The sequence below is a fragment of the Takifugu rubripes genome, chromosome 6 (genome assembly GCF_901000725.2).
Source record: "Takifugu rubripes chromosome 6, fTakRub1.2, whole genome shotgun sequence".
Taxonomy (NCBI): domain Eukaryota; kingdom Metazoa; phylum Chordata; class Actinopteri; order Tetraodontiformes; family Tetraodontidae; genus Takifugu; species Takifugu rubripes.
Window position 1 is genome coordinate 6,292,559 of NC_042290.1, and position 13,476 is coordinate 6,306,034.

General features: G+C 41.1%; 1 protein-coding gene across 1 annotated transcript in view; it reads left to right on the top strand.

Moving 5' to 3' along the window:
* The window catches only part of col27a1a (collagen, type XXVII, alpha 1a), a 47,677-nt gene extending 34,486 nt beyond the window's left edge, over window positions 1–13,191 (top strand). The window contains exons 27-61 of the mRNA XM_011604630.2: window positions 571–624; window positions 1,280–1,333; window positions 3,122–3,175; window positions 3,383–3,427; window positions 3,822–3,866; window positions 4,022–4,075; window positions 5,734–5,787; window positions 5,917–5,970; window positions 6,049–6,102; window positions 6,197–6,250; window positions 6,387–6,494; window positions 6,589–6,642; window positions 6,752–6,859; window positions 6,961–7,014; window positions 7,098–7,151; window positions 7,273–7,329; window positions 7,424–7,477; window positions 7,554–7,607; window positions 7,705–7,758; window positions 7,976–8,029; window positions 8,229–8,336; window positions 8,473–8,580; window positions 8,712–8,819; window positions 8,923–8,976; window positions 9,059–9,121; window positions 9,202–9,255; window positions 9,340–9,375; window positions 9,476–9,493; window positions 9,734–9,769; window positions 9,869–9,895; window positions 9,995–10,045; window positions 10,120–10,288; window positions 10,372–10,481; window positions 10,569–10,787; window positions 10,885–13,191. Coding sequence (XP_011602932.2) covers window positions 571–624; window positions 1,280–1,333; window positions 3,122–3,175; window positions 3,383–3,427; window positions 3,822–3,866; window positions 4,022–4,075; window positions 5,734–5,787; window positions 5,917–5,970; window positions 6,049–6,102; window positions 6,197–6,250; window positions 6,387–6,494; window positions 6,589–6,642; window positions 6,752–6,859; window positions 6,961–7,014; window positions 7,098–7,151; window positions 7,273–7,329; window positions 7,424–7,477; window positions 7,554–7,607; window positions 7,705–7,758; window positions 7,976–8,029; window positions 8,229–8,336; window positions 8,473–8,580; window positions 8,712–8,819; window positions 8,923–8,976; window positions 9,059–9,121; window positions 9,202–9,255; window positions 9,340–9,375; window positions 9,476–9,493; window positions 9,734–9,769; window positions 9,869–9,895; window positions 9,995–10,045; window positions 10,120–10,288; window positions 10,372–10,481; window positions 10,569–10,787; window positions 10,885–11,031 — 2,481 coding nt within the window. The 3' untranslated portion in view covers window positions 11,032–13,191. The remainder of the gene's footprint in view (window positions 1–570; window positions 625–1,279; window positions 1,334–3,121; window positions 3,176–3,382; window positions 3,428–3,821; window positions 3,867–4,021; window positions 4,076–5,733; window positions 5,788–5,916; window positions 5,971–6,048; window positions 6,103–6,196; window positions 6,251–6,386; window positions 6,495–6,588; window positions 6,643–6,751; window positions 6,860–6,960; window positions 7,015–7,097; window positions 7,152–7,272; window positions 7,330–7,423; window positions 7,478–7,553; window positions 7,608–7,704; window positions 7,759–7,975; window positions 8,030–8,228; window positions 8,337–8,472; window positions 8,581–8,711; window positions 8,820–8,922; window positions 8,977–9,058; window positions 9,122–9,201; window positions 9,256–9,339; window positions 9,376–9,475; window positions 9,494–9,733; window positions 9,770–9,868; window positions 9,896–9,994; window positions 10,046–10,119; window positions 10,289–10,371; window positions 10,482–10,568; window positions 10,788–10,884) is intronic.
* The last annotated feature ends 285 nt before the right edge of the window (window positions 13,192–13,476 follow it).

Below are 13,476 nucleotides of genomic sequence, written 5' to 3' on the forward strand. Positions count from 1 at the left end.
TCTCAGCTGCAAAACAGACTTCCCGGAAAAAAAACGACATCATTGCAAGTGAAAGAAGTTGACCAGCAGACATCTATAGCTGCTGACAGAGAGCTCACACTGAATTTACGATTTATTTTTATTTTTACTGTTGAATGAATGACATCAGAGCTGTCTACCATGCTGCTGTGTGCGCGGCAAAGTGGGTTTTATTACGTCCAGCTGATCGGAGCGGTTACACTAAAAATGCCTCCCATTACATAGTTATGCTTTATTAATGGGCCGGTCAGAACTGGCGTGCCCATAAAACTGAAGGAAAAGCAGCGAGAAGCAGCGTGTTTTCAGATATAAAATCTCTTTCTGCCTTCTCCAGGTGTTGCAGGGCATTGCTTCAGAGGTGCTTGTGCATGACAGTGACCCACTTTGTGACGCAAAACAAAACTTTATCTTGTACATTCTCAGCCTAAACTGTAAAAAAATGTGTGAAAGATTCATCGCTTTTAATTCTTATGTAATATATAACATTTTCTTATATTATTCTACGGTTGTGTTGGTAGTAATCCAAGATCTGTGTTTATGTACATATAATAGGGCCACACAGGGATACCAGGTGAGACTGGACCCATAGGACCACCAGGCAGACCAGTAAGTTGGCACTGATTTGCTCCTTTTTTTTCTTCATTTCCTTCTTTCTGATCTTTTCACTTGACTATATTTGCATATGTTCATCAGTGAGAGGTATATTGTGAGGCTCTATGGAATATGTGCGGCTGTGTCAGGAAAGATTTGGGAAAGGAGTCGCAGGGCCGGTGGCTTAACAAAGATGCCTTTGAGTTCCTGTAGATGATATTAACATGTTGTGTTAATAGCCCGCCGTGTGTTTGCAAAGTTTTCTCTGAGCATGATGAGAGCTGGCAGGCTCCAGCTGAAACCGCATTACCCTCCTGTCAATCAAAAACCCAACACCTACAACCAATTAGAAGGTGCCCCTGCCCTTCGTTTCCACTTGCCATTGCCTGGTTTGACAGAATATAGGACACAGTTGAAGATGGGGGCCACCGAGCCACCAAAACAAACATAAATACGGGGCTCTTGGGTACAGCAGGACAGGATTCCAGAGCAGGCACTTTAATTGGTGTGACTGACAGATCTAACAACAAACCCTATAGTGTGTTCCTGAGGTCGCTCTGCCTCCCCCCAGGGGTCAACAACCAGGGGGCTCTGTGCTCTGTCAGTGTAAACCTTTGTTTTATATCCCCTTTTGTTCTCCCCTTCATCCAAGTTTGTTTATATTCATCAGGGCCCGCCAGGAGCTGCTGGGCCGGCTGGCATCAGAGGACCCAAAGGCTTACGGGTGAGTCAAAAAACCTGTCCCTACCTGTTACTTTGTCAGTGTAGATGCGCTGTGGTGGAGCGCGTCCAACCACGGACACATGCGATAAATAGAGGCTGATGAGTGCTTGTATGCAACAAGCCCTTGACAGTTAAACTTTGGGGTCTGTTTCAACTCACTGGAAGTTGAAAGGCTGTATTGATGAAAAGCTTTGTTTTTGAAGTTTTGGTTTCCGAATGAAGGCAGCGGTGACGCCCATGACGGCTTGTTGCAGAAAAGCTCATCTGGCTCGGCGGCTTTCACTCTGCAGATACATGAGATCAAGGAGCTCATCAGTTTTTATCTTTCCATTATTTTCAATCATTTGGAGCATTCTGGATTACAAAAAGAAGAGAGTAGCTGCTCAACACGAACCCTTGATTTTTGCTTTGCCGTTGAAATGATCTTTACTGATCCAGCTGTAATGTAGGATGAAATGCATCAGGTTTTAGATGTGTAATTTATGGTCATATGCATTACTAAGGAAATCCTACACTGTACATTTACATGTAAGCATTCGCTGAGACGTCACCATTGTACAGCATAAATAAGAGCTTGATGATGACATCAATGCAACTGATCTCAAATTTTACCACCCAACTTTCAAAAAGGAACACGAAAAATGTTGTAAAATCAGATGCAAGTGATGAAACAGCCCCTGTGAGGGGTTACTAGTAGTACTGTCTTGATTTTCTGGGTTTCTGTTTTACTTTAAGTCACAGGCACAAAGTTGTCAACATCCACCCCGAGCAGTCTGGGGTCTGACTAATCCTTCTAATAATTCTCCACAACATCTGACAAATCTTCTGCTAATGTTCTCCGCATTGAAGGCATTAATACTCTCACGAAAGGTTCTAATCGAGATAGTTGAAATAGATATTTTACGATTGTTTTGAAGATATTTCTGCATGCCTCTGAAACCTTTTGTTTTTTTTAAATGCCCCTAATTGCTGTCAGACAAGATAATGAAGCATCTTCAAACCCTTATTTTCCAGATGGAGAATTTTTGCAGCTGGTGCAATATTTTCTCTCCATATTGGCTAATCAGCCTATGTAAACGCAAGCAGTGGGTAGCAGGTACCCCAGACAGGAATGTTAATGAGTGCTGCTTATCCAGCTCTGTGTATAATAGGCTTATCGCACTTCAGGTAGCGGCGTTCTCCTTGGGCCAATCTCCGACTCTACTCAGTCATCAATCACTCGCACTCCTGCTTGGCTGTGTTATGTTATGTTCATGCGTTCTTTCCATTTTCTGCTTGTTATTAACGAGCTCTATGCGTTAAGACGATCCAAGCGGTGATATCAGTCGCTGGCCATCTTTAATATCTCACTAAATCACCATCAATCACAGCTTAGAGGAGGGAAGATGCATATCGCTCCACTGTCTGGCCCCAATTTATTATTGCTGCACACTTTGTTAGCCGCTATGCAATTGATTTGGATTGAGAGCTGCACCCGTGTAAGCTGTCACACACTGGTCCATCAGTACTGGGGTGTTTTGGGATTTATTTTAAGTGTAATCATGTTTAGTTTGTGGTCAAGTTGAATCCTGCAACCAATACAGCACGTGACATCATGAAGCAGCAGTTCACAACAGATTCCTTCCCCGTTTGTCATAGAACACGTGTGGGTGCAGGTACAGGCCCCTGACATGGGGAGTTACTGGCATCGTTGCCCTAAATAGAGACGTTTATTTATAGTGCGTTGTTGGGCTTCTGGCAGTGTTACAGCGACCCCTGTCGGTGAAGTTACAACTGTCTTATGTTTCAGGGAGCGATAGGCCCTGATGGTCCAACAGGAGAGTCTGGATTAGAGGGCAAGAAGGTGAGCCCCTGCCCTCATTTAAAGTGTGTGTGTGTGTGTTTTTTTTAAATATATATATAAATAAATTGTCACTGGAAATTGATTATTGTAGAACTGTTATGCTTTCATGAACTACAACAATTGGCAGATTTTCAGTCACTAGGAAATAGCAATGAATGTACCATCTGTCACATGGATGATATCTTTCATCCATCGTTGTCATTACAGGCCTCTGATGGTCCTCCAGGAAAAATGGGCTTCCCTGGACCACAGGTAAGACTCTGCTTTTCCTCCTCCTTCCTGCCATTTATTTCTTTTGGTGCTTTGTGTCTCTCTTGAGGAGAGGCATCAAAGTGATTTAGGAAAGCTTTAGAAGACAGGAAGTTGGCCGTCAGATGAAATATATTACTTTGGAGAAGAACTCGTCCTTGAGGAGCTTCGTACATACATCGTAGCTGCACACTAAAAATATTAGAGATACGAAGTCTGCAGCAAAGCTCCATGCTGCATGTGACTTAAAACAGATGTATAGGAAATATATTGTCCTTATATGATTGCATAGCTTCTTATGTGAATTTGAAAGTAGAATATGCTTCAGAAAATATGTTAAAGTAATTTTTCATTAATTCCCTTTTTCTCTTCCTGCTAATACTTTTACATCTCTCAGGGAAAGATTGGTGAGCCTGGGGAACCGGGACCTAAAGGTTTTCCTGTAAGTTTTAAATGCTTGTAGAACATATACATGTACACGAACACAGTTCCACGCTGTGCGTATCATGTTCCCCTCTATCAAAAGTTTGACATATACGGTTGCATTTCTCTGCAACAGTGCTTGAGCATGTAAGAAAATTCACTTTCTTACTTCAGGGTGTTCAAGGACCATCAGGGCCTCCAGGAGACAAGGGAATAGCAGGCGAGCCGGTATGAGCCATGTAATCCTTTTAACCTTTGAATATTTCCCCGCTGTTTATATTTTCGCCATATTTATGCCTGATATTCACTAGTTGGATATCCTCCCCCTGTGTCTTCCACTGTGCTTATTTTTCATTTTGTTTCCTGTTTATATTTTCTTCCTGCAAATGCTGCAGAATTTTTACTCGAGTCCATCTACGTTTTTTTTTCAAATCAAATCAAATCAAATCAAATCAAATCAATCTTTATTCATATAGCGTCTTATACAATCAAAATTGTTTCAAGGCGCTTTCCAGCATCCCAGGGCCTGACCCCAGACAAGCAACAGTGGCAAGGAAAAACTCCCCTTTAACAGGAAGAAACCTTGAGCAGGACCAGGCTCATGTCGGGGGACCCTCCTGCTGATCGCTGGCTGGGTAGAGAGAGAGGAGAGGGGGGAGGATAATGTATAATTAGTTGTATTATGAATTAATGGGACTCTCCTTTCAGCATTGTCAGCAAAAAGGGGAAAAAATAACAGACGGAAATTTACGAGACATGTTTGAGTGCTTGGGCATATGTTCACCAGAATTAAATATTTCCTTGAGAGCAGCCAGATGTTTCTCTCATCTCTCCTGCATCTGTTTTGTAGTGCTGAGAAAGTGAATTATGATCCTGCTGGGCGACTGAATGGATTTACTGCCTTTGAATGAAATGAAGGGGGATTTGTAATAGCAGGGATACATTCCAGTTTCTTTGTCAATGTTTTTGCGATTTTTGTTTTTGAAGAAAAAAGAGATTTTTATAAAATGTAATTTATGTGCGCTCAGTTTTGTCTCGGTAATATTGGAAAATGGCATGCGTCCTCTTTTTTTTAGTAGTATGAATGGCTCAGACACTCTTTGAACTTGCTGAAGAAAATAACTCTCAATATCTCAAAGTTGTTTAGTTGTAGCATTTGACAGCTCCGGTGAATTTAAATGACCAGCTATCACCTTTTGGTCTTTCTTTAAACAGTACGAACAGTTTCCGTTAGGAAATGTGATTGTGCAGTCTGTACAGTTCTAATTACAAGAGGTGACCTATACATAAATGATTTTCCACATAAACTGTATCTGAGGAAGAGAGTGAAAGTGTCTGTGAACATGGGAAGACAGCGTTTATGCACCATTTCTGCAACAGTTCAATGTCAGCGGGAACGGCTCAATACAACTGAGAAAAAAGTCTCCATAATCCAGAGCATAAAAAACCAAGATGTTCAAACAAAAGCTATCTTTAGAGGAAAAATCATTGGCTCGGATTTAATATTTGATGATCTATTGAATAAAAATATTTCCTTGGCAGACATGAAAGCATCTGACTGCAAGGGCAACAGTAACTCCACCACAATCAATATAACTCAGTTCTTCTCAGGTTAAAATATTAAAAAGATCAAAGTTTTATTGTGTTTAACCCAGGAAAATAAATCCTGAGGTAATCTACCAAAGAATGAGACCCTTATTTGGTGGCAACCAGGGAATATTGTTGTTTCACAGTGAACTTATCAAGTATAAATGCCAAAAGTTTAAAGATTTAGAACTAAAATTGTGGACGGGTTGATTGCACTAGCCAGACATTTGTGTTGTTGTTTTTTTTATTCTGTTACCTTTTAAAGGAAATGAAAAATATAAATGTATTGTCATATTTAGGGACCACCCGGGCCACCGGGAACAGTGGGACTGCTGGGAGAAATCGGTCAAAAGGTGAGAAACTTTGCTCACATATCAGATGCACTGATGTATATAAAATATTGAATCCTCATTCATCCTGTATGAATTTATTACATACCCACCCTTTAAAATGTTTTTTCTCTATCATCAATGCAACTGAAGGGTCCTCCAGGAAAGGTTGGGGAGCCAGGTCTTCCTGGAGAGCCAGGAGAGAAGGTGAGGTGTGATATCCATGGACAGTATTAATAACACTGCATGACTCTTTGGATCACAGTCATGTTTCGTCTGTATCAGGGAGACATTGGACAGGCTGGAAACATCGGAGAACAGGGGCTAATAGGACAACGGGTATGTTTATAGTGGTAAACTACTAAATATTTTCACTCCACATTGGCTGTGGCACCTGCTTTAAATATTTTTATTTGAATATGTGTGACAACAGGGAGAGCCTGGCCTAGAGGGAGAAGCTGGCCCAGCTGGTCCTGATGGAGCCAAGGTGACCCACTTTCCAAAACTACTCACGTGTTTTTGCTGCTAGGATTCAGGATCCAAACAACGTCCTGGTAATAGCAGCTATAGTAATTATAGCTATAGTCATTAGTATTCTTGTTTGTGTACGTGCATGCCCTCAGGGAGATAAAGGCGATATGGGCCAAGAGGGCGACAAAGGAGAAAAAGGTGAAAATGGGCTAAAGGGAAAGGAAGGCACACCTGGAAGTTCTGGGCTCACTGGAGTCAGAGTAAGTGGTCTGCCCTGTTGTCACGTTTCCACAGTGACTTAATAGTCCTTGAGTCCCAGTGCTGAGCTCTTTCCTTATTGTTCTCTATGTGAAGGGTCCTGAAGGGAAACCTGGAAAATTTGGAGAAAGAGGCAAACTAGGTTCAAAGGTATTAACCTTAATCTTTTATATCATCAATTAGAAAACAATGACTGTACCTGCAGAAACATTAACTGACTTAAATGGCTCATGTATTGACTTTACTTGTACACGTTTAGGGCTCCAAAGGTCACCAAGGTCAGCTCGGGGAGACGGGACCAGTGGGGAAGACTGGACCACCAGGCTTTGTTGGGCAGAAGGGGTCCAGAGGAACAATTGGGCACGTGGTAAAGTGGACCAGTAATGATATCATTCATTTTCATCATAAGTTTGAATGACATCTAATATTTTGAAATGAGGTGTCACTGATGGAAAATGTCCCCTTAAGGGCGCTCCTGGTCGAATGGGTCAACAAGGTGAACCTGGAATTGCTGGATATGAGGTGAGATTACAGCGTTTTAAGTAGGATGAAGCACATTTTTAGATCAATGATTTTGGAGTATCATTTGATTTCTGTCTTTGCAGGGTCACCAGGGACCGCAGGGCTCAATGGGGCGTCCAGGACCAAAAGGTGAAAAGGTATAAGTATTAATGTCCTTACAGAAAATGCAGTCATACCAGTTGTTTAAATGAATTTGCAAAAGGGAACAAATTGCTATGTTGCAATTAAATATCTAAACTAGATGATTATTGTTTGCAGGGTGAGCAGGGAGATGACGGGAAAGTAGAAGGTCCTCCAGGCCCTCAGGGTGATATTGTAAGTTGTGCTGAGCTTTCTCTTCATCAGCTGCCATGCGGAGCAATATAGATTAAAATATTTAAAGTTTATTAAATATCCATTGCTTTAATAGGGTCCTTCAGGGGACAGAGGAGAGAGAGGAGAACCAGGAGATCCGGGTTACAAAGTATGGAACCTTGCATGATTTCCAGATGATTTATCTGTTTTCCATTGGGTTTCCATCTATTGTCACTGTTTTGCAGGGTCAGGTAGGCGTGGATGGAGAAAGAGGCCGACCTGGAGCTCCGGGACTTCCTGTAAGTGTCAAAACCCGATGGTGACTTCCATACACAGATCTGTTAACAAATATGCATTGACAATATGACATTTGGACATTTGTCTGGTGATTTACAGGGACATCCTGGACCCCGTGGGCAACAAGGACACAAAGGCGCAAAAGGAGATCAAGTAAGAATGTCAAAACATAAACATTTTATCTGCTGTGGGTTTGGGCAAAAGTGCCACTATGTGCACATTTGATGGTTTCTAGTTTCATTGGCTGGCTGGTTTTATCATTTGGGAACATTAGCAGAGGATACAGCTTTGTTAATTATATTTTACAGCATTACAACTGGCAAAGATCTAGGAGAACAATATAATTCAAGCTTATTTTTGCTGTTTTAAGGGTCATATAGGCAAAAAGGGGCAGCCAGGACCGAAAGGATCCAGAGGAACAGAGGTAATCCTACAACATGGACATATATGTCAGTGAACTGCATTAGTGAAAATGACACAATTTGCATGCATGTATTGCATACATGTATTTGTAATCAAAATACTTGAACAGGTTAGAAAACTGATTTAGAAACCAAATATTATACGCTTGATTCAGATGTAAAATAAAGCAGCAAGACTGATAAATCCTTTAATCTCTTCAGGGTGTTGGTGGCTTGCCTGGTCCAAGAGGTGTGGTCGGTCCAGAGGGACAGGAGGGAATGCCAGGGATGGATGGAACCCCAGGAAAAGATGGCAGTAAAGGCATGCCGGTGAGACTAAATAAGACACCTTTTTATGTCCATTTCTAGCAAGATCATGCCTATACTATGATGCAGTAGTAGCAGGGCATTTTGGGGAGGGGTTATTGATGATTACATTTAAAATGTGGTATTGATGTTCATTCAGGGGGGGCAAGGGGATGATGGCGAGACTGGCCTTCCTGGCAAAGCTGGATCACGTGGTAAAACTGGCATTCCAGGACTTCCAGGAGAGCAGGGCACCATTGGACCAAAGGTAAAGGCAAAGCACAGGTTGTCAGTGAGGCAGCATCTTAAGATAACTTAAGATGAATTGTGGATCGCTAACAATGGCAAGGTGTGGTTTGATGGTGGTGGAAATATGACTGAGTATTTCACTCCTCCTAGGGTGAACAGGGCCTTCGCGGCCAGAGTGGACCTCCAGGCAAAAGAGGATTCAAAGGTGGAATGGGACTACCTGGGTCACAAGGAGACGCGGGACCTAAAGGACAACCTGTGAGCGTCATCCTCGCTAACTAACGCAAAAAAGATTTTCTCACATTTCATTTGTTTTTTGGACGATTACCTTTCCCTCAATCTTTGCTAAATTCTTGCATAGGGCGACACAGGGGAACAAGGATTTCCAGGATTTCTGGGAGTTTTTGGACCAAAGGTAAACAAACAGCAGATATGAATGAGTGTATCGGTTATGACAAGTATTTAAAGCATATAAATTGATTATTTTTGGTTTTTAGGGTCCTCCTGGAGACTTTGGGGCAAAGGGTATACGAGGACCAAAAGGGCCACAGGGTACCATGGTAACTACCCCAGCAATGTAATCTACTGATGCACAATGCTGAAAGGGTAGATTCATTTGTTTTCTCCTATTATTCACCAGGGCAGAGGAGGAGTTGTTGGCCCTGTGGGAATTAACGGTCCTAATGGAAGTGCAGTACGTACTGTGATAAAGACAGAGAAAAAGATTGACATTTCTACCTTATGGTTCAGTAAACTAACTGTACACATCTTATTTTAGGGTCCAAGAGGGGAAAAGGGCAATCGTGGAGAGACTGTGAGTTGTGATGAAGATTTAATGTGCATTCTGTCCACTTCATTATAAAAATGAAGCTAAAAATGAAGCTAAAAATACATTTTGTACTCTCTTTGAACAGGGATTCCAAGGACCAAGGGTAGGTCTGAACCTTCTTTTCTGCTGTTCCAAATTGTGTATCACTGTGAGCATACATGCATACTACCGACAAGATGTCTGTGTAGATTCTCAGTCATCCAGGTCATAGTTATCCAAGGTAGTTTTCTGTGACAACTGGACAAGTTGACAAGTTGACTGTCCAGTTGACACAGAAAACTACCTTGGATATTCTACCGACAAGCAATAACTTCACCCAGAATGTACTTTTTTATTTGATTAGGGATCTCCTGGACCTCGTGGACCTCGTGGACCTCCAGTACGTTTCTTCATACATATTTAACAATGATGTGCATGTCCAACATGTCAAATTTGGCAGTATAGGATAATTTATTGTCTCAATAACTCTTCTTCTCAGGGTCGCCCAGCTGTTCCTGCGTCATTTGTAAGTCATAATTCACTAATTTCCCGAATGACTTGAAGTTGTTGCAATTTGTATGTCATATTGTTGCTGATCAAGTAAGATTTTTTTTTTTTTTTACAGCAGGAAGATGGTCTTTTGTTGATGGATTCACACACTCCACTCAGGACAGAGGTTGGTGGAGTCTTTTTAAAATACCTCTTAAAATCTTGTGCTTCGCACAAACTCACTTTTTTACTGTCACCCAGAATAAACCAATGATGGACCTGCCGACGCTGGACCAGGGTGCAGAGATCTTTAAGACCCTCCACTACCTCAGCAACCTGATCCAGAGCCTGAAGAACCCACTTGGAACTCGGGACAACCCCGCACGCATCTGCAGGGACCTTCACAGCTGTGAGCAGAAGTTAAATGATGGTGAGGGGTGTGTTTGTGTATCAGAGAGAGAAAGAGAGATGCTTAGGTGGCCTAAAGAAATCCAAATTTGATGATATTTTCAGGCACTTATTGGATTGACCCTAACCTGGGCTGCTCGTCAGATACCATAGAGGTGTCCTGTAACTTTACTGGAGGTGGACAGACTTGCCTCAAACCAGTGACAGCATCCAAGGTATTAAATACATAAGAACAATCTTCCACTTGCAGATTTAAAAAGAATAGCTTATGTTAACAGCACTTGTCCTGCCTCTCCGAGCAGCCGGCCTTCAGCCCTGGCCGCGTCCAGCTGAACTTCCTGCATCTGTTGAGCTCAGAGGCAGTGCAGCACATCACCATCCATTGCCTGAACACCTCAGTTTGGAGGTCAGCAGAGGATCTGACAGCCACCCAGGGGTCAGTGAGATTCAAAGCCTGGAGTGGGGAGGTTTTCGAGGTTGGAGGGGAGCTTGAACCAGAGGTCATAGAAGACTCCTGCTGGGTAACATTGAAATATTAGTTCCCTTGGTTGCTTCTGTCATTCTGTGCTTCTAATTTTAATATAATGGCCAAAAAACATTTTCTCTCTGTGTCTACAGATGAAAGATGGGCGCTGGCATCAGACTCATTTTGTGTTCCACTCCCTGGACCCCACCCTGCTCCCTGTGGTTGATATCTACAACCTCCCGGAGACCAACCCTGGCTCACATTTCCACCTAGAAATAGGCCCTGTTTGCTTTCTGTGATGGTTCATTCTAAGTCACCTGAACGCAGAGGGGCGGATCATCCCAAGTGATGCCCTCTCTCATCCATGGGGATCAGAGCAGTTGCCTCCAGTCTATGGATCCTCCATCCAAAAAGATCCAGCTTCACTCTGCCAACCTCCCATTGGACTGCAGACACAGATGGGGGGGGGGGTGGGTGCAGGGCTGCCGAGAAGCGGCAGAGCTGTGGAGGAGACGGGGAGTTCTTGCACTAATAGCTTCTCACACAGCAAAGGCTTCTTCATGCTCTTCTAGAAGGATCTCCATAAGTATGCCAGGTTGGAGAAGAGAAGGGCTCTATGCCAAGCAATCTCTCTTGAACATTACTAAGTGAAGGGAGACAAAGGCCAAGTTATCACAGGACATTAGAGTAACTTATTTTTTTAACTGTATACCATCTGTATACTGTGTGTACTTCATACCAGGAATTCTGTTAAAAGAGAAGAATGAAAGTTTTTGGGATCAGTTAAATGTACATAATATATGTTTATTATTATTATCTTTTATACCTGTATATCTTATGTAAAGAAATAACCTTCAAGTGCAATAGAAAATAAAAAGATAATTTGATATTTTAAAACATACAGTATATGGAAGGATTTTTCAGGTGTAACATTTTATTTCTCCCTGGGATCTTTCTGACATAACTCCAGAGGCAGGTTCTAGCCTAAACTGAGCACAACTCACAGCTATACTTACTGGTGCTCCATATGGGGAAAAAAGACTGGTGCCTGTCTCGGTAATGATATCTGAATCCTCACAGAAACCATCCTCTTTGAGAGCGCATTAAATAAGGGGGTATAGGTATTAATCATACACTGTTAATCCAGGTGCCATGGAAAATTTTGAGGATTACATAGCGTCATGATGATGGTTAGAGATGAAAGAGCATGAAACTCAAGTTCTCAGTAGTTTTTTAGCAAGGTATTTACAACTGTGGAGTGTTTGTTCCCTACAACAACAAAAAAAACATGAAGGTGGAAATTATTAGACACTCGCCAACACATCAGAGCAGAGTTTTACCGGTAAAGAAGAGAACTGAGCCACATGAGAGAGGACAATCTGCCCCAGAACCCAAGTAAACACACACATATGCTATTACATCCTCTCTCTAACACATGGTGCTAAATTGCCTACGGTGATAGCCATAGTGCTGTAATTACACCACTTTGCTGAAAAGACTTTATAGTGCATGATTGCTTTAAAGAATTTAAAAAGTCATTGTAATATAATGCAAAAGCATCCATAAAGCATTATTATCCCATTTAAATTTTACAGTCAACTATTTTCTGTGTCAAAACTGTTCTAATTGAAAACTACTCTATTAAAGCTATCTACAGATTTCTCCTGATGTATCCAGGAACAATCACAGGCTTTGATGTATTTCAAGAATAAGGTTTCCTTTATTTCTTGTACAAACCCCCCTGCAGCTGTATGTAATATTTTTAGACACAGCTAGTGCATATAGATTTAATTGAACAAACTTTCTTTGTTGAAGCTGGACACAAGTGTGTATAACTGTGCAAATCTTGCTGTATACAGTGGATCCCCTCTTTCTAATTTAATGTTATTTAATGTTAACGTGGTTGCAGACTGAGCAAATTTCTGTTGGCTGAAGCAATGTTACTCATTCTGACAAGTTTATTTATCAGTTGCCCAACTGGTCTTGGAGTTTATAGATTTTTTTTTTTTTATGTGTAAATTTGGGGCTCCAGAGAACAAATTTATTACAATGTTAATTATCTTTTATTTTTCTAATTTTTGTTATCCTGCTTTACGTTGTTTATTTTTCCTCTATAGTAACCAACCATGTACTGTACCAGGACTATGTACTATACTATAACTTCTGTTTTAGAATAATATGCAAATATGTGAATTTTTTCCTTCTTTTCTTATTTTTGTAAATCTGTTGTAGACATTAAGCGAGCTAAGAATACCTCACATTTGTAAACAAAACTCGGAGAAAATATTTTCTGTTACCTATATACAGTAATTAAACTTGTTTGGAAAAATAAGCCAAATACAGTAAATCCTCAATCTCTGAACAAAACCATTTCTGATGTCAATATCTGTACTCTGTCCACTGTTACTTCATTGTTCATTGTCTGTTTGTTTAATAAATTCATTCCATTTGGATAAAAAGATTATGTTATTACTAGCCGGAATACCAAAAAATAAATTGTAAAATCAAATTTACTACAAGCATATGTGAGCTTTGAAAGGCATGCAAAGACCTTAATATGCTATTTATACATTTAATTATGTGCTGATCTACAACTGTATCACTAGGCTAGATCCTTAGTTTAATGGATGTGGTATAGAGGGGCACAAAGGGGACTAAAATGATCCAATACAATAGAACATCTTTAAAAATATTATTAGGTCATGTTGTGTTTGTTTGTTTTTTTAATGTTAGTAGGAAACACA